Below are 25,800 nucleotides of genomic sequence, written 5' to 3' on the forward strand. Positions count from 1 at the left end.
CCTGGGAGCAATAATCAGTGCAGATTGGGGTGATAAACCCTGGATAGAGCATCTCCAAGTAAAAATGAACCAATTGATTGCCCAAGTCCTTCTAATGAAGAAGAAATACTGTAAATTTACGGTAAAACCATTGGTGGAATTCTATAAGGCCAAAGTAATGCCAGCAATAATGTATGCGGGAGACACTGGTCTAAGAATTCCATGGGTAACCTGGGATAGGCTTGAGGCAAGATTCTGGCGGAGAACCTTACATTTACCAAATTCGTTGCCAATAAGCGCAATCAGGCATGAGCTGGGTCTTTTCTCGTTACAGGTCCAGGTGACGTGGAAAGCCTTATCAACGTTCAGGAAAATAGAACATCAAGATTGCCCTCCGCAATACAAAATTTTGAAGACGGAAATGGGGGAAAACACCCTGCTGGCCTTTAGAATAATGGCAAAATAAATGCCAGGAAATCCTGCTTAACATGGGGTCCACCATAAATACCCTCTGTGAAAACCCAAAGAGAGTAAAAAATGTTATTCTCAGTGGATTGGTCGCAGACGGAAGCGGCCCGTGCATCCTCCCATAGTCACAATCCGGCAAAGAAATTAACAAACTGTCCTGGAATCCTACCAACGTATTTGAATAAGAATGCTAATCCGCGTCACAGAAATCTGATCTTGCGCTTCAAATTGAACATTGTGCGCACAAAGGAAGTCCTGGTAAAATATGGGATGATTAAGGATAACATCTGTCGCCTATGCCAGGGAGAAGCTGAAACCCTGTGTCACTTAACTTTGTTCTGTAAAGAATTACTAGTAGAAAGAACGCAGTTACTTCATGAAGTGTTAGAAGCAGACAGTGGCTTAGATGCCAAAGCGTGGTGGGAAGCACTTCACAATAACCCAAATCAAAAAATATCCTGAAGATTGGGCGCCTTTTTGGAACAAATGTTAAAAAAATTGGAAGCTACGGAGGAATACATCAAAGGAAATGTGAACTATGATATAACTGAAAGTGATTTAACAGTTAATGAAGGGCATCTTTTTGTTTTTATAGCAAAGGTTTGTATGTTTTATACACTGTATGCTAATTAAAAAATAAAAAGAAGGGAGCTGGAGAGTGGAAACAGGAGAGAGCAATTAGACCAGAAGAATGAGTGCATAGAGAGACAAAGTGAAGGGTGGCGAGAAGGGCACGGGCAGAGGCGAGGAGAGTGAGAAAAAGGTTGAGAGATGGTCATATGGTGGAAACTGTCACCAGGACAATCTGACTACCCTGTTTGGTCACATAGTGAACCCCGAAGAAGTCAGAGTGATAAGGCCACAGCCCTCCCCTGGACAGGGATAGACCAGGCAGTAGGGATTACCCTGGCACTGGTGAATTGGCACTGCAAAACATTATGTTGGAATAGGGAGACTGGAGTAGAGAGATGGGGGAGCCCCCTGAAAAGGTGAGGGAAAGGAATATGGGGACCCCATCTAGATTGAGAGTCCCAAGTACCTGTTTTTGTAAATGCCATTTTATAATAAAAACATATTGGATTGTTGTTTGGGCACCTTGTCACAATAAGTAAAACAAAATTGGAACTTGAAACCAGCTTAGTTATACTATAAAGGATCCCACAGCAATCTGCAGCATTCTGCCTCACATGAGAGCGGTCAGATCATTTTGTTTTAGCCAAGGGGATGTATAGTAAGCCTGGACAAAAGGTTTTGTATAAATACTTTATAGGCGTTTTTCAAGGCAATACCACAGATGCTATCAAATCACCAGGCACTTGAACCATTGGCAAGATATTTTGAATCTGAGTGTAGAAGTGAAAAAATGCCCTCTTGGCTTCAGCTTGCTACATCTTTATACTGTAAGGTCACAACCTCCTCTCACCCTGCCTCAGTGAGTATGTAATCCACAGCATTTCCTGCTTTGTGTATCATTTTGCAACAAACTAATTTACAATGCAGAAGGATATAAACCGTGCAGAATGTTTGGCATGTTCACCTTAGTCAAACTGATCTCCCCAGCTGCATACCAACAGTTGGCAGCTGCACCACCATCAACCAAAACAAAAAAATGTATTTCTAAATAAGAGTTTAAGAAAACAGATGCAAGTAGACATTTAGAGCAAATTTAAACACATCAAATAAAAAAATAAAAATGAGTCTTTCTCTTATGTACCTCACAGATAGCTTCATGAAAAATGCATCTGAATTTTGTTTGTTTACAGAAATGATTTAAGATTATTCACCGTTGGCCAGTGTTTGTTTTAAGTTCTTTTTAATTTAGTAATAAGAGATGTTGTTTTACGTTTGTTGTAAAAACCACAAATTAGTAATTAAGGTAATTTCTGTTTTAAAATGTTTTATTTGCCTGAAGTTGATCAATGATTAGATGTTTGTTGCCTTGAAAAGGTCGATCTGAGAATCCTTTAACTAAATGAGCTTTCGGAAGCACTACAGCCAATTGCGCTAAACAGCTTAATTAGTTAAAACCTAAATCAATTGAACATTTATCTCGAGTTTAAATTTTACTGCATGAAATGATCTTGAGAAAATATGCCTTGCAAATGTATATTGATTTGTTTTTTTCATCAATAGGTAGTGAAAAGGCCAAGAAAAGTTCAAGCAGCACCTTTAAAATCTCCGTCTCTTGATTATGATGACAGAAGCTATAATTTTACAAATGATGATGTACAGTTTGACCGCAGAAGTGCCTACAGTGAGACGAGCTGGCATAGTGGCAATGGAGGCCATAGCAGGGATCCAAGCCCAGAGCGGGGCTACCATAGGGACCAGGATCGAGGGCGACCCTTTGACAGAGATAGGGACCGAAGTCGTGACCACAGCATAGACAGGGGTTTGGATCCAGAATATAGAAGAGATCGGGGACGCAGCATTGACCGAGACGAGACCTTTGATTGCAAATATGACTACAGTGCAGACAGAGATTCCAGCCGAAGACCACCTCCAGATGTCGGGTTTGAGAAGGGGCTGCAGCAGAGCCATAGCCGAGACAGACTGGAGTCACACAGTCCTTCACCAGAGCTGCATCGACATAATGTGCCTCGTGGTCGGCAGGACCAGAATAGGAAACCTATCAGTGTTCTTTTATCGAAAAGCAAGCCCAGTGAAGGTAGGTAAGATACTCCATCTCTCGCTCTCTAGGGGTTGAACTAATGCAAGCATCGACATTATCTTGTTCAAAACTCTTGTAGATATTCAATATGGCTACTGGTGCCCGAAGTCCATTTGAAAACTGTATCCATTCTTATTGCTTGCCACCCTTATGTGTCTGGCATCTTACAAATCACCAATATTTTAATACATTTGCATGTATTGCTACATTTGCAAAATGTAGCAATTGTACCAGTCTTGAGTGGAGGGCAATTTATGTTCCATTGTACAGTGTATCTTAACAGATGGAATGTTTTCCTGATATTGTTTACCTTAAATTTGCATCTGTCATGGATGCACAATACATTGTTTTGTATTGTCATCACAATACATTTATAGTAGGAGTCCTTCAAATGTGTGGCTTGCTTGATTTAGGCTTCATTGAGACTTTTCCTGAGTATGACCAAACTGTTATCTCCTTTCTGTTTTGATTTGTGAAGATGGATATTCCTAGTTTTAACGTGTGCCCTTGCATTGTGTAGGCATGCTCATTCACATGCCATCAAGATTTGCAATAGGCCCAAAAAGAAGCAAAACAATGTTGTACAATTTTCTCTGCTAATTTATTAAGAATGCAGGAGTAACAATTTGAAGGCTACTAGCTAGAGATAAAGTCACTTGCCCTCTACACTGTACCCTATTTCTCAATCGCCAATAGTCCTCCACCACTAGCCAGTGGCTAGTGCACATTTTGAGGTCTGAGGAAAACCTCTTTTTACCCCTTTTTTAGAATAGACTATACTTAATAAGGTTTTGCCTGGCTCAGAAAAGGTGCAAATACATTGTGCATTAGTTCGGATATTTAAACAATAAGAAATGGAGCACAATGATTTTGGTTCTTTCTAGCCATGTTGCAAAAGAAGAGTAAATCACTTTGCTCAATTTTGTGTTGTGGCATGAAGATATACAGTAGTTGAATGATTGAAGATTGTGTCCTCTTTAACAAGTATGCACGCTTGCTATGCGTTTATCTGAGATATTTAACCAAGGACACTTCTATAATGTGATATTCGATTCCCTAACAGCCATTATTCTCAAAGTATTGTGCAGCAGATTCCTTCTCCTGATAGTGTCTTGTTTTTTTATTTGTTTATTGGAAGAGTATGGACTAAGGCTTGGAAGCCAAATATTTATAAAAGAAATGACGGAAAGTGGCCTGGCAACAAAGGATGGTAACTTGCACGAGAGTGACATTGTTCTGAAGGTGAGTTTTTTAGTCTGAGAGGCCTATAATTAATTGGGTATGCTAATAGGACTTGTGGACAACCTCCTTATTTAAAGTATTATGCTGTAGTACAGTGCTAGACTGGTTCAAGCTTATTAAATCTTTTAAATAAACTATAAATATTTAATATCCGAAGTAAAGGGTGGTGCCCCTTAATTTTTGGCTTTAAAGAACCATTTGTCATTCAAGTGTGAACTAAACACATAGCTTAAAAAAGGGCCTGTGTGTATGTGTATACAAAATATATGTACACATATGTATGTTCTAAGTGGGAAAAATGTTATGTCAATGATCATTTATTTTGGCTTAAGGCCATCAAAGTAATTGAACAGTAAAAGAGCAATACATTCAGATAGAACCATCACTATAAAACAGATTCAATGTATAAAATTATGAGAAAGAGGTTCAAGGAAAGCTGCACCCAACATGGAAGAAACTAGATACGTCTTGCATGCTGCTACTGAGAGTAATATTCCTCACCACTGCATTCTGGGAATTGTGCACCTAAAGTATTGAGAATGTGAAGGGGATAATAATATCCTGACTAACCACTGCATTATGTAAGCTTCTGTCTCACAGTGAGCTGAAAAGATGTATTTTGGGCAAATGCGGTACCATAGTGCCAAGAGCCTGAATAAGGAGGGGAGACTAGTCCCCCCCACTTGCCCTACAATCTTCTTTGAGGATGGTCACCGACATACCAGCGCTTCCAAGGAGAATTCTTACCCAATACAGCTTATTGAGGATTGATACAAGAGGTTCTGCTACCTGAGGAGGAAAAGGCATTATGAGAAGAGCAAACTAGATAGTGTGGAGAATAATATAGGAGTGTGGGATGTAACAGGCCTAATTTTCTGAAGGTGAAAGATAGACAGTGACTTTGAAGAAGAGTTTGGGTATTCTGAAAATAGAGAAATTGGAAGACAGCTGCCAAAGGTAGAAGATGGAGGTAGAATGTTAAAGGCAATGAGGGATGGAAAAGGAGCATTTGTTGCACAGGTAAGCAGCATAGGTGATGAGGTAGTAACCAAATGTCATAGAAGATCATGATATTGAGATTTATGCAATCACCAGATTCTAAGAGGAGGTCAGACAGCACTGAAACACTGTAAGAAGACAGATGGTCATAGACTCCCTAAAATACAGATAAACAAACTATACGAAAAGTCCACCCCAGTATATAGGATATGAGCCAGAACAGGCCATCCCAAGAGAGGATCAAGGACTGGTTTGAAAGATGAAGGAAGTTGTTTCTGTCCCACTTAGGGGAATTTTTCTAAGAGACGGCTTGAAGATTTGAGCCTCGGAAGTGAAGTGGCTGTTTGTTGCTGGCTTGAGTGTACTACATTCTTACATGGGTACAGGGCCTTTAAATAATGTTCTTGTGCTGTGGAAGGGCGAGCAGTGAAGAGTGACATCCAGCGACTTCTCGGCCTCCCTTGAAAGAGGCAACCTTACTCTCTGACTTTTTTGCTAGCAAGTATATCGGCAGAAATCTATTATACAGGAATCCGCTGATGACCTGGTTGTTATACTGTAAAGGGCTTTATGCTGCTGGAGCAGCAAAAGGACGTCAAATGTGAACAATGTGAGCCTTTTGAAATGCTGAACTATATTGAGTGGTGTTCGGTCAGATTTGAGCCGTGCAGCAGTCACCAGTGCAAGAAGTATTAGTCATTTCGTGTGGTGCTGGTTGGAATATTATTTTGCAATAATCACAGGTAGGAGAACCCCATTAACCACCTTAGACACTGGGGTCTAAATTCACATTTGTAACATGTAAAGTGTGTCTAAGGTAGGCAAAAATACACTGCACGAATGTATGCACAAATATTTTCTTTACTATATATTCAATTCTTCCTAATAAAACTTCAATCTAAAACATGTGTATCAAGTGAGAACATAACGCTGAAAAAAGTGGTGTGTTATTTCCCTGACAGCAGCACTGGAGAATGGCGATGATTGCTGTATGGACCTTTTTCTGGTCAGCAACTGGTGTGATTTCTTCGTGAAACAGCCTGGTAACTGACCTTTTTGGGAGCTGCTGTGTGGACAAGAAGATGTTTTCTTTGCCGAACAAATTCCTTTCAGTCCTGAGGAAAACCTCCCCCGTTCTTTCTGCAGGGGTTTTTTCTGGTTGAAACTATCTTTGAGGACCGCGCAAGAGCTTCATTTTAGTAAACTGTGCTTTAGTAGTACTGGGATACTTTTCCCAAAAAAATAAGATATGGGGATGAATATCTAAAGCTTGCTAAATCAAATTCAGGCTAGATTTTACAATTGACTATTTGAAATTTTTTTATAAATTCAGCTTTTGCGTCTTCTTTTTGTCTTCTTATTGTGATTGTTTATACTGTCCGTTGACTGGCGTTACCTTTTCTAACTGTACAAGGTAGATGCCAGCCATTATCATTGTCTAATTGTCCAGGAACATGGAATATCATTGTTTTTCAGTGTATGGATATGTATGCATATGTTTTAGATTTGTTTTTTAGGGAAGTGCCTAATTATTTAGGAAGAATATATAGTAAAGAATATATTTGTGTATACATTCTTGTTGTGTATTTTTCGCCTACCTTAGACATACTTTACATGTTACAAATATGGAATATTATTTTGGCAGGAGGATTTTTTGCTGTAAAACAAATGCTGAAACATGCTGACCTTGTACAGGCCCGGACGGTGTCCCAATTGTCAGGGGCTGTTGTGAAGAATAGGGTTTGGTATTTGCCAGTATATCATGAACCACAGTTTGGGTTCAACAGAACACCCAACACAGAAGTGAGGCTCAACACCTTTATTTTGCAACACAGATCAAGGTTGGATGAATGCTTATGGAGAGTCAGGGTGACACTAACTCAGGGGGACATCTTGAGGTAAGGGTGTCCGAATTGAGGTTTTTGAAAAACGGTTGCCAGAGTCTATTTTAGGAGGACCCAGTGTCCTACTCCCAATGCCCAATTTCCTATTCTACAACAACCCCACAGTTTCAGGGATATAGTCCTGCTGGCGATCTCCAGTTAACTCAGTCAAAGGTTGTTTATGGTGTTCCACCACACTTTTTGGCTTTTCATTGGTGTGTTCCTTAGCTCACACAATGTAATCCCCTGGTTTTGGGTTGCCTTTCTTTGCTCTTGGATCGCAGAAACAGCACACACCTACGAACAAGTATTTGATTCCCCATTGCTTTAAGGGATACTCAAAACCATTATCAGAAGGGATCTATCCCTCTACCTTCCCCCTTGTCTGGGTTCTTTTCAGACTGTCGTCGTTCTCACTCACCGGCCAGAGATCACTTTCCTAGGTGTGAGGCTCTTAAATGGTATTTATATGACCCCACTACAGGTCTGGGTTTCTTCTCCTCCATAGGGTACTGTTTTTTACAGCCAGGTTTGTCTACAAATTCTCTGGCTTGCACAGGGCATTTGGTTATAACCCGAATCTGGTCAACAGCCCACCAGAAGGTTCCTGGTAATTTTCTTCAGGATATGAGCAGCACTGCTCTCTATTCTCTCGCTCTCTCATGCGCTCACTCGCTTTCTGGCGCTCGCTCTCTCTAGCCCTGCTACCAACTTGAAGACAGGTGTGACTGACATGTCTGCCTCGCGGCTCCATTCTCTGCCTCTCTATATTGAGTTTACTTTCAGCTATGCTATGGTCGCAAATAGCCTGATCTCTTACTGGGTCCTAATGTGCAGTGTGAGCCGGTGTGCAAGTGGCTCGCTTGTCCTGTGTGCAGGTCTGAATGTGAGCCAGCTCAAGAGCCTCCTGTTTATGTATAAGGTCAACATTAATTACCCTTCCACTATTGTGGTCCCTGAACTGGCATCTCAAACTGCCATTACTGGATTTGCTTTCCTGTTTTTTAAGCCTGCTATGGACAATAGGTAGGGGCAGGAAGAAAGTTCTTGTGGTCTCCACATGCATGTCCCCCTATACACCCTCAAGGATCTACATCCTGGAACATGAGTCTTCCCCTGGCTCCCAAAGCCTCCTGCCCACCCCTCCCCCGGTCCATCTAGGTCACTTAGTAAAAGAGTAACTTACACTTGTGACTGTTTTCTCTTTTATGTGTGTGTATTCTGTAGGGAGTGAAAGATGAATAGTGTTCTGTGAGGATGCTGTTGGAATTTTGACTGTGTTGTCATGCATGTGCTGTTGGATGGAATGTGGCATGCCTACTGTGGCAGAGTATTGAGGCTGCAAGTTGCCTGGCTGATGTGTGGATTTTCAAGTGTCTGCTCCCCCGTGCCCTTACTTGTTTTTTTTTTTCTCCTCCTCCAGCAGTATCTGAAATGTCGTCAGGCCTAGTAAGATAGTCGCTTGTTTTGTTCCTGCCCTCCCTTTCTGCACCCCTCTCCCTCACCTTTTGTTTTCTCTGGCTCTACCAGAAATGACGTCGAGCCTAGTACGGTAGTCGCCTGTCTGTTTTCATTTCCTTCCCATTCTCCCCCTGCTTCCCTTATATATGTCTTAGCTCTTGCACTATCTGAAATGTCGTCAGGCCAAGTACGATAGTTAATTTCACATCCTTACTCTTCATGGCCTGTAAGAATGTAATTGTATTTTCCCTTGTTCCCTCGCTTGCCTTGAAGCGCTTTGAAACACATTGTGTTTATTTGCATTTTTTTTTTTTTTTAAGCTCTAGGCACTATATAAATAAACCATCATATCACATATCCCTGTAACTAAGTATTTAATTACCTTTGAATTGAATACCTATAAATGAGTAATAAAGCAAGGAGTTTTCTTTTGTACTTCCGGCACAAATGTACTTGAGCCACCTACATTATCTGAAAGTGCTCTGACTCTGGCATGGGTTTTGGCCAATGGCGTACCTAGACTGGGACATCTGCATCTTTTGGTCACCCGCACCTAAAATACTTTTTTTTTTAAACAATAAAAATCAGTCCCCTTTAAGGGGGAAGGATTCAAAGGTTCTTGAGTCAGAAGGAGCAGATAACCGCATATCTGTGGTTTCAGGTAATGGTTTTGTCTGGGTTACCTTCCCTCCAATGTGTCTCAGCACTTCATCATAACATTTTAGTCCAGTGGGTTCCGGAGGTACTATGCAAAAGTCCCATTGTGCTGTTACCAATTGAGGAGCCAGGGTACTTTTTTATCCACAAGAAGGGTGGTGCTTTGAGGCCTATTCTAGCCTTTCCCCTCCTTAAATTCCTGTGAAAGCAAATGTTTATGATGGCTATTGTTGCTCAGATTCTGAGCCCTTTCAGAAGGCGGCTGGTTGGTGTCCCTGGGCATCTAGGATCTGTATTTTCACATATCGATCCTGGTCAGCTTCAAGCAGTACATACAGTTCGGTGCGCTACCTGTATGTCGCTACTTACTCATACGTCCCGTCCCCTTTCCTCCATCCTTGTGGGCGTCCCTCAACATGGGAACGGTACTGGAACCTTTGCCAGCAAAAAATTGAACACCCCCTTTAAATTTAGTATAGCATGCGGCCTCGGCCGTGGGGAGGCCCCTTCCTCCAACGCCTCACCTCAGTCCCTTTTTCTTCGCAGACGGTGTCGGACCTGGCAGCCAGCGCAGAGACTTTTTTAGAATTCTTATTTCACTACCCATTCGGAGCCTCGCCTCCCCCAGCATTTGTCAGCTGCAGCTTGTTCTCAGCCTCGGACCCCCATGCACTCTGTCTTGAGTGTTTGGGGCCCTACCACCGCTGGGACTCATGTTTGGCCTGCAGCGCTCTCGGTCACAGGGCTTTGAAGAATCGTGGAGGGATATCTTCCACACTTCTCCTCCTCCCCACCTTAAGGACTTCATCTCCAGGACCTCTCGTCAAGACAAAGTAGGCCTTCTGTTCAGCACAACTCCACAGTGCGGCGACTCCTTCCCCGGGGTTCCTCGGATTCAGGTTCTGGCAGACCCAAGGCCTCTAAGGCTGCTGACTCCAAAGCCAAGGGTCCTGGGGGCTCTTCCAGGGACAGACCTGAGGCGGTCCAGGCTACTAAGCTGAGGGGCTCAGGCCACTACCAGGCGGTCCTGGGAGGGACGATCAAGTTCGTCTTCTTCTACTCCAGGGGGTAAGGGGTCACTGAGTGCCACCCCAGGAGTCTGTCCTCGGCTAGATCCAGCACGGCTACTGGTACAGGTGCTGAGGGCCTCCAGCCTACCGGAGCTTGCTACAAGGTTGAGTCACAGAGTTCGACTACCGGCCGTCAGGCTGAAGGCTCAGCGCCTACCAGAGTGATCTCTGAGGTCGACGCCTCTGCTTCGGGTGCAAGACCCAAGCTGTATCCGCTCTGATCTGAGGCCTCTCTTGGCGTGGCGCAAGGCTTCGAAATGGCAGAGCGGCACATGGCACAGGCAGGCGGCCATCTTGTATCCAGCACAGGGTCCGCCAGTGCTTTTGCCTATCAAATGGGCTTTGTAGGATGATCCCAGCCCCCTACCCTCTGGCAACGGCAGAGGATCCATCTACTCATCACAGCTGTATGGCTACATGCACCAGGCTCTTTGACCAGGAGTGGATGCCCATCGCTTCAGAGGGTGGGGCCCCTAAGGACATGGCGGCTTGTGAGGACCGCTTCTTTGAGCACTTACTCGGCCTCATGCGCTCCCCTCTGATTAATTGGCTCCTGAAGGACATTGTGAAGGAGGTCCTCCCGCAGGTGGCGCTGCCCCGGCCCTCTCCTCTGGGTACTCCTCCTGTGCTCCCGGTGCCGGTCTCTCCTCTGGCTCAGGCCTTACCTGTCATTCCGACCCCTCCACCACCTCCTGTACCACCAGGCCACGAGATAAGGTTCGTACCAGGCATTTGTACGCATGGAAATCTTGTAAATACGACAGCTTTATTATTTTCCAGTGTACGTTTGTCTACATGGATGTAATTTCAAGCCATGGAGAAAAGCCTCAAACTATTTATTTCTCTGAAGCCTTTCAAAAAAAGGAACTTCACACTGTGATAAAAGGAATGGTTTCTTTACATTCAGATTCTGCAGTGTTGTGTGTAGGTGCTCATCGAAGCACTGCATATTTATTTTCCTAGCATTTTAGGATTGTGTAATTAATACTTTGGAAAACTAAGGTGGAATTGAGAATTAATCTTTTTTAACAAATTATGCTTTTTTTCAAGTGAAAGCAAACCAGTATTGCACAATTGTATTTTTCTAGGTTCCTGTGCTGCGTTCATAATCGTGCAGAGGCAGATCATATTTGCACATATAATTTAATTTACACTCTAATCATAAAAACATGGTCTAGTTTACATCCAGTCAACCTTGCAGTGCATGGGGTACATTACTATAAATGGTCAGTGGCAGTAGAGTCTTTGCTCAAGGGTTAGTTATTGTTACTACACCAATCACAGTTGTCATAGCCTCTCAACTTTTCAAGACTACAATTAAAACATCCAAAACCTGACTCTCCAGGAAGTGTAAGCACTGTGCAAAAACAAACAAATGAAAGTTATATTTGTAATTAAAATAGAAATGTGATAATCCAGATAGGTATTTAACTTTATGTAGCGCTTCATACATGGTTTCGCAACATCTAGCCACTGTGATTATTATACCTCAGTCGATACGCAGTTTACTGACCTTTGAAGGATGTTAGCCAATAAGATAGCTCAGCCAGTTGAGTGCTCGATTCTGCAATGTGTGCGTGATCTGTAGGTTGCAGGTTTGAATCCCGGCAATGCCAACTCAGCCTTTCATCTTTCGAAGTCGATGAGTACCAACTTCGGTTTGGTGATAATTGTGATAAATATGTTCCATGTACAGCGCTTTGCCAAAAGCGTTATATATAAATAACCACTTCACCATGAGATTAGGTATAGAATATAGCATGTATCATAATTGACATACCACTAGGTAGTAATCATTCCAGGAAATTAGGACATCAAAAAAGAATTCCGCTATCAAACCTCAAAACACAATTTATGTTTGCTTTACTATGTAATTGGCTAGGTTCTTGTGTTTTCAACATTTAAATATACACAGGAGAGATCAAATGGCCAGACCTTAGAGAAATAATGCAATGTGTATTCTGTCAGAATGCAGAAAGCTGCTGCATGGTAATGATTTCCATACAGGTTTTGCACACGTCTGCTGGATGTTGCAAACATTTTACTCTCTTGCAAAGGAGAAAATTCATTTGTACTCTATTGAAATCACATTTACTCTCAAAGTTTAAAAATGGGGAGTACACTACTCCCACTTAAAAATCTTATCTGGGGCACTCTGTACCACCAACGCCTCCCCCTCTGTGCAATTCGTCTTCTCTGCAGTTCTATCCATGTCTGCGATGGCAGCACAGTCCCCCTATCTGCAGCTCGTCTTCGTTGAGTTACTCTACGTGTCTGTCATGTCAGTGCAGTACTTCTTTGCGCAGTTCAGCTTCCTTCTTGCTTTCGGTACCGCTCTTGCAGTGCCGAAGAAGAAAGGCTACAGTGGCTCTTGTCACGATCCATGCCCCTGACCCCCTCAGGTATAACGGCACCCTGGCAGCAGTGGGACTAAAGCCCTTCACACTGGCCCCAAGGGCCTTAAAACTCCATCAGAAACATACTTGGAGTCAGTCCAGGCGCCTTTGGCGCCAGGCTCATTATCAGGAATAAAGGAATACCAGTTTTGGACCTTAATCCAACATGGAGGCCTATTACACAGCTCAGTTCTTTAGAACCAAGCCATGCAGTCTAGTGTTTTGGGTTTAGCTGGGTCTGGAGCTACTTGGCCTGGAACTACTTGGCCTGGAACTACTTGGCCTGGAGCTACTTGGCCTGGAGCTACTTGGCCTGGAGCTACTTGGCCGGGAGCTACTTGGCCGGGAGCTACTTGGCCGGGAGCTACTTGGCCTGGAGCTACTTGGCCTGGAGCTACTTGGCCTGGAGCTACTTGGCCTGGAGCTACTTGGCCTGGAACTACTTGGCCTGGAACTACTTTACCTGTGCTATTTAAACCACACCCAAACAGCAGAACACGCTTCGCGTTATTCTGCACTCCTGCAGCGTAATGCTCACCGTGTCCAGCTCCTGCTCATCTGCTTCTCCGGCGTCCCAATCCTGAAGCCCTAGATCCGGATTCCATTAATAACCTGGAAGAACAAGAACCGCATTAGCGAGCAAGAACACTTACCTGTGAAGTAACCGGCCTTGAATCCATCCTGCGCTTCGCTTACCTCGCCCATCTCCGGAGTTCGCCGCAACCTGCAAAGGTAAAGAAACAAGGACAGCATTAATAACCATTCTTACCTGGGCAAGCAGCGAGTCGTGGCAGCACCCTGCGCTTCTCTTACCTCGCCCATCTGTGTTTCACCGCAACCTGCAAGGTAGAAGGAATAAGGTCAGCATTAACAAAGCACTTACCTGGGCAAGCAGCGCTTCGATCGCTCATCACTCCGGAACATCACTGCAACCTGTACAAAGAAGAGAACACAGGTTAGCAATTAACACCAATAAACCGTGCAGTGCTCTGCATCAATAACTCACTTTGGTCTTTGCCATCGGCGCGGCAACTCAGAGATCGCAACCATCCCTGTGAAAACAAGAGACATTGTTAGGGAACAGCGTAGTGGAGCAAGACACTGAGAAGACATAGAAAACAGAGGGAAAGAAAGAGACAGAATAAAGACGGGAAAGACATTATAACTCACCTGGAAGACAGCAAGCAGAGTCGAAGTCACAGCCTGTCTGGACCCGACATAAGGGCACACTGACCAGTGAAGCAACTAGGTCCACGAAACGCCCGCACCAACCACGCGCCCCTGCACAGAGACGCAGGACGGAGAGTTCAACGCACAAAAACCTAATGCGCTACCCAATGTCTGGCACATAACCAAGCAGAGAGGAGTCCAGGATAGCGCTTAGACCTCCATCCAGTATCGTGTGGCACCCCCGTGGATACCAGGTGAGCGTAACAGCTCTGCAGCATCCTCCATGCTTATTCTTCTCTAGTCCTCTAAGGTACTTTTAAACTCACATGTCTGAGAGTTTCCACAGCTGCTGTCCGTCTCGGCTGGAGTCAACAGGTATCTTTGTCCCTCTTTAGTTTTTATACAATGTAGCTGGTTCCCAATTGGCTTGTTGAAGAAGTCCTTCATCTCTTTTGTTGTTCTGTCCTTGATACGGGCACGGGACTACCTCATAGCATTAATTGTGTGGTAAGTGATATTCATGTTTCCTACACTCTTCCTCGTCATAGTACTTTCAAGTTCTCTACCTGATAACAGTGCATAGGTTTACCTTCTGCAAAGAGGTTATTTGAGGAAAGAGAGGTTAGTTTGTGGTGGGTGCTGATGTTACAAGGCCTGCCCCCTTCTCCGTAGAGGTGTGGGCGTGGAGTCCCTCCCCATGATATCCTCCCTCATTGTACACCCCGAAGGGGGACTATCAGGTAGCGGCCTCACCTCCCTGGCCTCATGGGAAGGGACTCCCCCCCTCAGGCAGAAGTGATGACACTAGTAAATCGTCACCCTCCTCATCTGTCTCTAGTGGAATGATAGGCAGTGCCTTCATGTGAGAACATCTGGCATGATTAGTTTGTATATGCAGGCACACATTGCCTGCTTAGTGGAGTGGTGGTATGCTGGGAGGAGCTGGAGAACAGTGTAGTCTAAGACACTCACGTATATGCTCTCTCCCCAACATCCCTCACTAGAGAAAGGAGATGGAAAGAGGTTACGAACAGTTGTTTTATGAGCAAACTACAGGATGCAGAGATTATCTATTTGGGAGACCCAGTGCATTATTTGTGCCTCAGCTTTTTCATAGAAAGGAGACCATGGGAAAAGTAGGTCTCTGTCTCTCTCAGCGAAAACCAGAAAAATCCTCATGTTGGCTTGTTTAGTGGCGAGAACCCGAAAAATTCTTGAGTGCTCTCTAACATGTTGAAGTTTGACTCCCCCCTCCACTACTCTAAAATAACAGGACTTAAGAAGAGAGCAGTAGACGCACACACAGTAATGGCATCTTGACATAAGACAATCAGTACAGTTTTTTTGTTGCAAAAGCACCATTAAATAATTCCACAACAAGTCTTCAACTGAGATGATATGTTGACTACTGCTAGTCTTGTCTGGGCAAGCGGTGATACTCATGACACCGGATTCTGGTGGTGAAACAGAATGCATTATTTGTTTTGTAGGGCTTGGATAAACCCTTCTAGGGGAAGAACAACAAACAATTGGGGATTGTACTAAATTAAACTGTACACAGGGTGTATTAACAATAAGTGGGGTTTCCTAGAAGTGTCTTACATCTTCAATAGTTCTGGCTCAATTCATAAAGTATTTAACTTATTCTTAGAAGTCACTGTCTCTCCTTGAAACACCCTATTCTATAGAATAAAGTCTCAAAAGGATAGCAAACAAAAAGTTAAAACACCTCTTAACAAGGCCCTTTAGCCTGCAGGTTAGGGCTCAGCGATATATTAAAGTTTTGGAGTTACATCTATATATTTTCAAAAGCGATATAGGATTAGACAGTATAGTTAACATTGAGATGTGTGTGTGTGTATATATATATATATATATATATATAATTTATTTCTGAGGCTTGTGGAATCTGCTTAGATCACATGCTGTGCATAGGCCGACATCTAGTGGAAGTTGCGGAGTATTCGTTTGTTTTTTGAAACTCGAAAATGGGCGTTGACACAGGGCGTGCCAGTAATACTATCCCTAGTGTGACGTCCACTGTACCCATGATCCCTCACGCATGTAGGACCCTCAGATTGTTTTTTTCCGCCATACTGGTCGGAAGCATTCAGCGGAGTTCCCTGGCATTAGCCATACTTTGAAAAATATTGTTATTTCCCCCCTTTTTTCTCCACCCTAACGTCGAGCCACCGAAATTCGACACTCGACGCCGAACCGGAGAAGAAGGCGACCGTCGAGAGCTTCACGACAGAATGGGCCTAGGAAGGCCTCTGGCCTCGGCCCTACAAGTAGGGAGAGTGGGGGGTGGACATACTCTACACTCTTATATATTCTCTTATATATATTCCTACACTTACCAGCCCGCTGCCTCAAGGTGCGTATGGAGGGTACCCTTTCCAATTTTGCCCAAAGTGCAACCGCAAGTATCCTTGGGTTGACAGACACGCCATTTGCAATCTCTGCTTGTCAAGGGATCACCCCGAGGCAAATTGCAGAGCGTGTAGTAGGTTCAAACCTAAAACACTAAAAGACCGTTCCACCAAGCGTTGGGCCCACCACGCCAGGCGTCAAGAGGCCATGGCCACGGAGGGTGCCTTCAGCGACGGCAGCGGCGCCGTACTTTCGGATGGCGAGGGCAACACGGCGTCGAAAGACAGCCAGGCGCAGTTCCCCGACCTCGGAAGGTCGTCCGGCAGGGAGGCTATGGGGAAGACCCCCGGTGACGTAAGCGTAACCCACAGCACTTCCAGACACACGAAGTCCCACCGAGACTCGACGCGCACGTGGAGCTCTCGGAAAGAGGCACATAGGGAACGGTCCGAATCGGCGTCCTCTGGGCGTTCGCGATCTAGATCGCTGCATGACGCCAGGCAATCATCCACTATTGCCAAGAGTGCCTCGCTCCCCAAGGTAACCGAGATTCGATCGTCGGAAGACGAAAGCGACCTCTATCACCAGACCGCACTCCAGGAGTCGGCGTCCGTACAAGTGACGCCCATCCCCGAATCCCAACCTACACGGTCGAAGGATAGTACCACCACTACCGAAGCTTGACGCCAGGCGTCGAAAAGCTCCGAAAGCCCAAAGAAGCTGGGTAAACACTCTTCCAGCCACGGGGAGGAGGGAAAACAGAGGAAGCGGTTTCAGCCTACTTCCACACCGCAGAAACATTCCACTCCACTCAGACAGGTCTCACACCTGTATTATAGATGAGTCAAGGAAACTTCCCCCCAGGCAAAGTCATTCCCAGTTCAAGAGAGTGGTTCAGTGAGGACATAGTCAAGTCAAGAATGTGATCATTGGCAGATTTCTATTCTAAAAATCCCGAACATTTTCTCACTTATAACCCCGACGGGTCAGCACCCTCGGGCTCCAAGGATCCTATCCCCCCAAGTAAAAAGTCCCGGTTCGAAACAACACGGTCTTCGGACCCCTTCCACATTCACCCTTATTCTCAGGAACAAGAAGATCCTTCCCTGTGTGAGGATACATATTTGGGCATGTTGGAAGAACAGACTGGGACAGGCTACTATGGGGACGATGAGGAACAAGAGGAGGAACAGGACGACCCAGAAATATACAGGGTAGATTCCCCTGTCGACAACCAGCCCCTCCTAAATGAGGTCCTATCTAGATCAGCAAACCACTTCCACATTGACACCCAGGGTGCTCAAGAGGAAAGGGATTTTGCCGAAGAGTTGGTGGGAGAAAGGAGACCTGTTGCGCAGGCCATCCCTATCCTTAAGTCCATCCAAAGAAGAATAGACCCTTTACTGGTAAACCCCAATCTCACTAGGGCAGTCAATCCCAGGATTGAGAAGCTATTCAATGCAGCCCAATCAGACCCACTGTATATAAGAGGGCATCTGAAACCGGACTCCCTAGTCGTTACAAACACCCGCAAGAGGGCAGGAACACCCTTATCAGAAGCTCCTCCCGACAAGGAGAGCAAGAAAATCTATGGGTTCGGCAGAAAGGTTGCCTCCACTTCCGCCTACCAAGCAAAAATCGCCAACTCCACCACCCTACTGGCGAGTTATAACTGCCACCAGTGGGAGGAAGTCGCGGCACTCATAGATTCCACCCCAGAGCCACTAAAGAGCCAATTGGCACGACTCTCAGCGGAAGGGAGAGCCGTATCCACTTGCATTTTAAAGGCAACCTTTGATGCCGCAGATGATGCCGGTAGATTGATAGCAGAGGGTACTGTTATCAAGAGACACACTTGGTTACGGCAGTCTGGATTCAAGGCCGAAACACAAGCATCATTGTTAGACAAACCGGTGGACCCAGATCTGTTGTTCGGTAAGGCAGTCAAGGACGCACTGAAAAATGCCAAGGACGAGTATGAAACACTCAAGTCCCTAGGTCAACTAACCACCAAACCCCCTAATCAAAGGGGTAATGGCAATTTTCGCCACACACGCGGACAAAATTCCCAAAGAGGGTCAAACTATTCCCAGGGCCAGGGTATGCAGTGGAACAATAACCAACAGTCTACCCAAGGTTATAGTAGGGGGAATAAGAGAGGACGGGGTAAAGGTAGAGGCAGCCCCAGTATAGGCGGCGGCACGCCTCCACCAAAACAGTGACACTCCGTTCAGGGTCCCTTCTCACGCATCCCCAGTAGGACGACGCATTTCCAACTTCACCCAAGCTTGGGAAGGGATCACATCAGACAGATGGGTGCTGTCCACAGTGTCCGCAGGATACTGCATAGAACTCTTAGAGCGTTCCTGAAACCACCCTCCACGACAAAGAACACATTCTCTAGACCACCAAAGAATCCTCCTCGAGGAGATCGTCAATCTGCTAGCAAAGGACGCGATCGAACTCGTCCCGGGACACCAGGTAAACAAGGGTATTTATTCAACTTACTTCCTCGTACCAAAGAAAGATTTAACAATGCGCCCAGTATTAGACTTACGTCCTGCAAACAAATATGTCGAGCCCCAAAAGTTTCGCATGACTACTCTCCAAGAGGTAATCCCCCTCCTAAAAAAAGGGGGACTACATGGCAACATTGGACATGAAAGATGCCTATTTTCATATTTCCATGTTCCCAGTGCACGGAAAGTACTTGCGCTTCAAGCTGGACAGTCGGCACTACCAGTTCAAGGTACTGCCCTTCGGAATATCCTCGGCTCCAAGGGTATTCACCAAGGTACTGGCGGTGGCGGCAGCACACCTACACAGGGAGGCAATCTCGGTGTACCCTTACCTGGACGACTGGCTCATCACGGGCGAAACCCCAGCGATTTGCAGAACGAACATTCAAAGAACAATCGACCTCCTCTTGGAATTGGGTTTCTCAATAAACGAGAAGAATTCAAGTCTGGTGCTAAGCACCTCCAAACAGTTCCTAGGAGCTATCCTAAACACACAAGAGGGGTTGACCTTTCCATCAGAGGAGAGAATTCGGAATATACTACTGCAAATTCCTCAATATCAGGCTGGTCGCCAGATAACGGTACGCAAAGCAATGCGTTTGCTAGGCATGATGGCGACATGTATTTACCTGGTCCCCCACACGCGCCTGCGTATGCGTCCCATGCTGGAATGGTTGGCGAAACAGTGGTCTCAGGCAAGTGGTCAGTGGGACGATCTAGTAGTCGTTTCGCCAACACTGGTACAAAGCCTTCACTGGTGGACAAGAGAAAATCTGTCCAAGGGGAAACCCTTTTACGATACCGAGATACAGGCGGTAGTCACAACCGATGCATGCCTAACAGGGTGGGGAGCTCACCTCCTCCACCACACAGCTCAGGGGCTCTGGTCTCACTCAGTGGCCAAGAATCACATCAACCTGCTGGAGCTTCTGGCAGTATTCAGAGCGCTTCAAGCGTTCGAACCCTACCTGCTGAATCTGTCAGTGCAGATCCGGACGGACAGCACTACAGCCATGTTTTACATAAACAAGCAGGGAGGGACTCGTTCGCCAAATCTGTCCAAACTTGCCCAGAAAATTTGGACCTGGGCACTCAAACGGAACATCTTCCTGTCATCGCAACATGTTCCAGGGGATCTCAATTCTCTAGCAGATGCACTAAGCAGAGATCCCCTCCCAGAGGAGCATGAATGGGGTCTACACAGAGAAATCGTAGATCTCTTCTCTGTGGGGTTCCCCCACCATAGACCTATTCGCCACAAACGTAAACAGACAATGCCCAAGATTCGCGTCCAGATTCCCACAACCAGGATCCCAGGGGAACGCCCTGTGGATGAACTGGTCAGGAATGTTTGCATATGCTTTTCCACCAACTCCTCTCATCAGGAAGGTGGTGAACAAGATGAACAGGGAATCGATGACGCTCGTCCTAGTTGCTCCCATGTGGGCGAGACAACCGTGGTTCCCACAATTACACAGACTAGCGACGTACGACCCCATCAAACTCCTGGGCTGGTACAACCTACTGTCCCAGCATCAAGGTCAAACAGTACATTCCTCTATCCAGCTCAATGAACCTAGCAGCATGGCTCCTGAGGTCATAGAGTTTGGACATCTAAATTTACCTCAAAGATGTATGGACATACTAAAAGAATCTAGGAAGCCTAACACGAGGCACTGCTACTTTGACAAGTGGAAGAGATTCGTTATCTGGTGCCAGAATAGACCAATCACCTGCTGGATGCAGGACTGGTTTTTAACTCACTGAAGGTGCATCTGGCAGCTCTGTCAGCATACACCACCTCCCATAACAAGGTGTCGTGGTGGAAAGTTCCAGTGGTTAAAGCCTTCATGGAAGGAGTAAAGAGACCTCACCCTCCTATTTCAAACCCACCACCAGGGTGGGACCTTAATGTGTGGTGCTAGCTAAACTCATGGGCCCCCCCATTCGAACCCATGCATAAAAGCAGTCTCAAACACCTGACTTATAAAACAGCCTTCTTAGTAGCTATTACATCCATAAGAAGGGTTAGTGAAATTCAGGCTCTGTCGGTGCAAAATCCTTTCTTTACAGTTCACAAGGATAAACTGGTTTTGCGTACACACCCTAGGTTCTCAGTTTATTTCCAAATTCCACGTGAACCAGTCCATCGAGCTTCCGGCTTTCTTCCAAAACCCACAAAGCTCGGCTGAGGTGAAACTACACACCCTAGATGTGCGCAGGGCGGTCCTCTACTATTTAAACAAGACCAGACCGCTAAGGAAAACAGACCAACTGTTTGTCTCCGTAGCTACAGGCAGAGACGGGATCGCATCTCTAAAGGTGCCATCTCTAAGTGGATTATTAACTATATCCAGCTGTGTTACTCCCTTTCTGAAAAAACTCTGCCTTTCACGCCAAGAGCCTACTCTACAAGAGGCATTGGGGCCACTCTGGCTTTCATTGCAAATGTACCCCTTGACACCATTTGCAAAGCAGCTACTTGGAGCTCTATTCATACTTTTACTCAGCACTACTGCATTGACACACATTTCAAGACAGATACACAAGTGGGGCAAGCGGTTATAAGACATTTATTTGCTCATGATCCTTCTTACATCCCACCTCCTTCAGGTACTGCTCGCTAATCTATGCACAGCGTGTGATCTAAGCAGATTCCACAAGCCTCGGAAGGGATACATTACTCACCGTAATCGTATTTCTGATGCTTGTATCTGCTTAGATTCACATGCGACCCACCCTTCCTCCCCTCTGAGAGAAGGCGCATGGATGCTTGTAGTCTTACTTTTCTTTCTATCTGCTTGGATTATCTGTACTGGCGCTACTCCTCATGCTACCTCATGTCAGAAAAAAATACAATCTGAGGGTCCTACATGCGTGAGGGATCATGGGTACAGTGGACGTCACACTAGGGATAGTATTACTGGCACACCCTGTGTCGACGCCCATTTGTGAGTTTCGAAAAACAAACTGTAATACTCCGCAACTTCCACTAGATGTCGGCCTATGCACAGCATGTGAATCTAAGCAGATACAAGCATCAGAAATACGATTACGGTGAGTAATGTATTTTATATATATATATATGTATATATATATATATATATATATTTCTGAGGCTTGTGGATCTGCTTAGATCACGACATCAAGTGGTAGTCGCAGAGTATTACAAGATTTGTTTTCAAAACTCAAACGGACGTCGACAGGGTGTGTTAGTAATACTATCCCTAGTGTGACATGTACTGTACCAATGGTTCTTCATGCGTCGAGGTCCCTCAGATTGTCCACCATCATGGTCGGTCACAAGTTGCGGAGTTCCTTTCCAGGCTGATGCCTTTTGACTAGTTGAACGGTTATTGGTAGACTTCTCTTTTTTTATTGTCCGCTTTTGCTGCAGCATCATCCCACTGCTCAACGGCCTTAGACGGGCGACCCGTTCATCGACGACTTGACTAAATCGAACGGACACAGCCTTCTCTTCAGGCTTTGGCCCTTACAGTACAGAGAGAGGGGGGGATCTTCATACTGACTTCTTTTAGAGAATGCATATTCTGCCATCCCCTTTCTCATTTTCTCGCCAAACTGCTCTTTTCATGAATAATGGACAAAACAACTTTTCAATTTTGCCCTACTTGCTATTGAAAATTCCTGTTCAAAGACATGCACTGAGTGTGCAATTACTGTCTCCCCTAGCGATCACCATGAACATCTTTGCAAGTCTTGCCAACTTTTCCGCCCAAAAACTCTCAAAGATCGACGCACCAAGTGCTGGGCCGTCCACGCAATGCAGGCCGAAGCCTACATCGACGTGACGGAGGACTCCAGCAATGGCAGTGTCTGTGTCCTTAGTGACACCAAAGGTGAGTGGGGTTCGTCCAAGAACATTAAGCACATACCACACGGTCGACATTTTACGAAATGGTCCAGCATTGAGGCCCACGCGGTGTCCACGTAAAAAGCCTCTAGATCTTCCCTGACCTCTGGGCCATCGCTTTCGCCTCATGACAGGCCTCTAAAACCAGACCCCAAGGTTTAATCGGACATGTGCACAAAAAGGCCCTCCTTTGTGATCCGAGAAACGGGTGGCGAAAGGTGCATCGGCGCCCCCTAAACATACGCTGAAAATGCAAGAATTTATAATAAAACACGTCCCTGCTACCCTGTTAAAAACAAAGTCACCAAAAGTTGATATCCTCAATGCCTTTGTGCTCCAAGAGCATTCATGTTATAGATTCTTCCTACCCTGTATTCAAACTCTCAGGGGCTATGCAAGTACCAGGCACCCCCCCAAGCCACCACCACAATGTCAGGCTTCGCACCTGCATGTGGCTATACTTCTCCAGCATGGGGTCTGGCATGGATTCACATGCTCATGAATATTCCCCGTCGTCTGGCCGGGAATCCTCGGTAAAGAAAAAATCAGTATCAGTTTCGTTTCTGATCTCCTTCTCAGTGTTTGGCGGAAACCTGTGCAGTTCCCTCTGGGACCACTGCAAAAGATTTAGGACTACAGGTGTTTGGGAGTTAACCCACTTGGTAGCAGTCTGTACCACACAGATTCTTTTGGTAGCTGTGGCTGAGCAGTCAGACTTCCCTCAAGAAGAGTTAGGCAGTATACAGAGTATTCACAATAGGTCAAAAGAACACAATAGAACAAGTAAACACTGACCAGGACTTGGTGTAAAAGAGATATAATTATTTATTTAAAACCACATCTAGAAAAACACACAGGCACTAATAGTAAGCAATTCAAAATAACACAGTCACTAAAAGATATACACTCCCTTAGAAGAATATTAGACAAGTCTTAAGTAAAGCCCCACTTATTTTCAGACAGCGGTGAGCGCTTACTGTAGATGGCACTCTAATAATTCGGTTTTAAAAGGGAGAGAAAAACAGAGAATAAATTGAAACAGGTCCCAACACTTTTACAAGAACACAACAAGAGAGGAAGGCAAAGTAAAACCGTGCAGTTAAAGTTCAGTAGGCTGGATCCACTTTAAGAGGATCAAAATGAAATGTGTTCAAGGTCACACGGTTGCAGTGCACAAAAGTCTTGTAACGGTTCAAAAAGGAGTTGGACCTAAGAAAGGGACCAGTTAGAGGGTCAAGGCGGCCAGCCCAGTCCAGAAGGTTAAGGGGCTATTATTTCCTTGTAGCAATCTTTAGAAAGGGAGGCCTGGCGTACACGGTACCTTAAAGTGGTGAGAATACTCCAGCGGGGGCAGTTGTTCCTGGCAGCGGATCCAAGGCGGTGCTTCGTCCGGGGGGAAGAGAAGATCTTGTCGGGGAGGAAGACAGGAGTCCGTTGCACTGCCAGGGAAGAAACCAGCCGCAGAGTTTCTCAGGTAAAAGGAGCGGTCCTGCAATTCGCGGTCTAGTGGTAAGTGGCTATCCGGTTGCCGGGGTGCTTGGCACGGGCAATTCGACCACAAGCCACAAGCCGGTCTGGGGTGCGAAGAGAAGAAGGTAAACTGGTTGTGCCCACCAGTCACGGGAAGAAGCCTCTCCAGCCATGAGATCTTCTGTCGTCGGGAAGTGGTGAGTCGGTTCCGCAGGGCTCCCACCTGTGGTGTCGTCGTGGTAGGTCGGCTCAGCTTCTCCCTCGTCGGATTCTCAGGTCCTGTGGCGACTTCTGAAGTTCCAGTCCCCAAAGCCCTGCTTTTATGCAGCATACCCCCATTCACTCAGCCTAGCTGTCAATCAAACATGCTAAGTGGTGAGCCGGCCGGCTCACCACTTGGGCCAATCACACAAGAGTGCGACTTGAGTTACCAAGGTAACTCAGTCCAGGGTGCCTAAACCCCCTCCCACACCCCCTGTGGTACCCAGACAGTGGCACCACTTTTGGAGGCTTCTGTGGAGAAGCCCGCCAAAAAGTGGAACAAAGGGCTCGGCTTGGGTTGGAGTCACAGAAGAGAACACAAATGCCATTTTAGAATTGAGTCCTGGCAAAAAATACCAACCGGCGAATTCATATTAAATAAATAAACCGGCGGTATGTTCGAGGCTATGAGAATTAAATAATTAAAGTTGGTAGCCTCGAACAATGGGAAAATCCCATAGGAATATATTCGTGGCCGAATATAAAAAGTAGTTTCCACTGCCACCAGCCAAAACTCGATCAGGGGGGATGGAGACGTGCCCCCTCAACTAACAGACCCCGGGGCAATCGAATTGCCGCGACCAGTACGTCCACAATATGAGGGTTTGTACCGGTTTCTGTTAATAATTTGGGACTAGTAAAGCCAATGGTGACTTGAAATGCCCTGGGAGACAGTAGTCAGTCCCAGGATATGGAGTCTATGGTGGGGTGTCACTATGACACCCCTGTGTTACTGCACGGAGGGTGCTGTGTAACATACATAGTAAAAACACATGAGACCCTATGGAATAAAGGACCCTACAGCCCATAAAACACATTAACAGTCAAAGGAACACCATACATCATGTCCAAGAGTGGGAGAAAGTCTCACTCTTGGCAGGAGAAAAAAACAAACTCCAGAAATCCAGCAAAGCTGCTGGGGGACTCACTAGGTTAGGAAATTCAGCCTAAAGAGAGAATTCTCCCTAACACTCAGTAGTAACCAATCACTGGTCTCTGGGTCATACTGCCCCCAGCCAATGACTGCCCTCTCCCTAAGCCCCGCCTCTGGCAGCCATCTTCAGATTTTTACTGCACGCTCAAGTGTTGGGAGCCCTCGTGTTTAGCTCTCGAGCTTTTGCTGCGTTTTTGCGCTTTTTCAAAGAGAATTTCTACTTTTTCGGTCAAATAGAGCCTCAAGCTCCACTGTGTCTACATCCGATTAACGGTGATCCGTGTCAGATTTTTCTACGCCCCTCAAGGGTGAAGATTTCATCGAGTTACGCTTCTTGGAGGATTCCAGAAGTTTCTGCGGCCTACCCGAACAT

At 45.6% G+C, this 25,800-nt stretch overlaps 1 protein-coding gene across 7 annotated transcripts in view; it reads left to right on the plus strand.

The window, feature by feature from the left end:
• LOC138510254 (tight junction protein ZO-2-like) overlaps window positions 1-25,800 on the plus strand; it is a 1,104,514-nt gene that overhangs the window by 598,901 nt on the left and 479,813 nt on the right. For all 7 annotated transcript variants that reach the window (XM_069625778.1, XM_069625777.1, XM_069625773.1 and 4 more), the window contains 2 exons: window positions 2,581-3,115; window positions 4,257-4,360. In XM_069625778.1, coding sequence (XP_069481879.1) covers window positions 2,581-3,115; window positions 4,257-4,360 — 639 coding nt within the window. The remainder of the gene's footprint in view (window positions 1-2,580; window positions 3,116-4,256; window positions 4,361-25,800) is intronic.

Source organism: Ambystoma mexicanum, chromosome 6p (assembly GCF_040938575.1).
Source record: "Ambystoma mexicanum isolate Mex_15411 chromosome 6p, UKY_AmexF1_1, whole genome shotgun sequence".
Lineage (NCBI taxonomy): Eukaryota > Metazoa > Chordata > Amphibia > Caudata > Ambystomatidae > Ambystoma > Ambystoma mexicanum.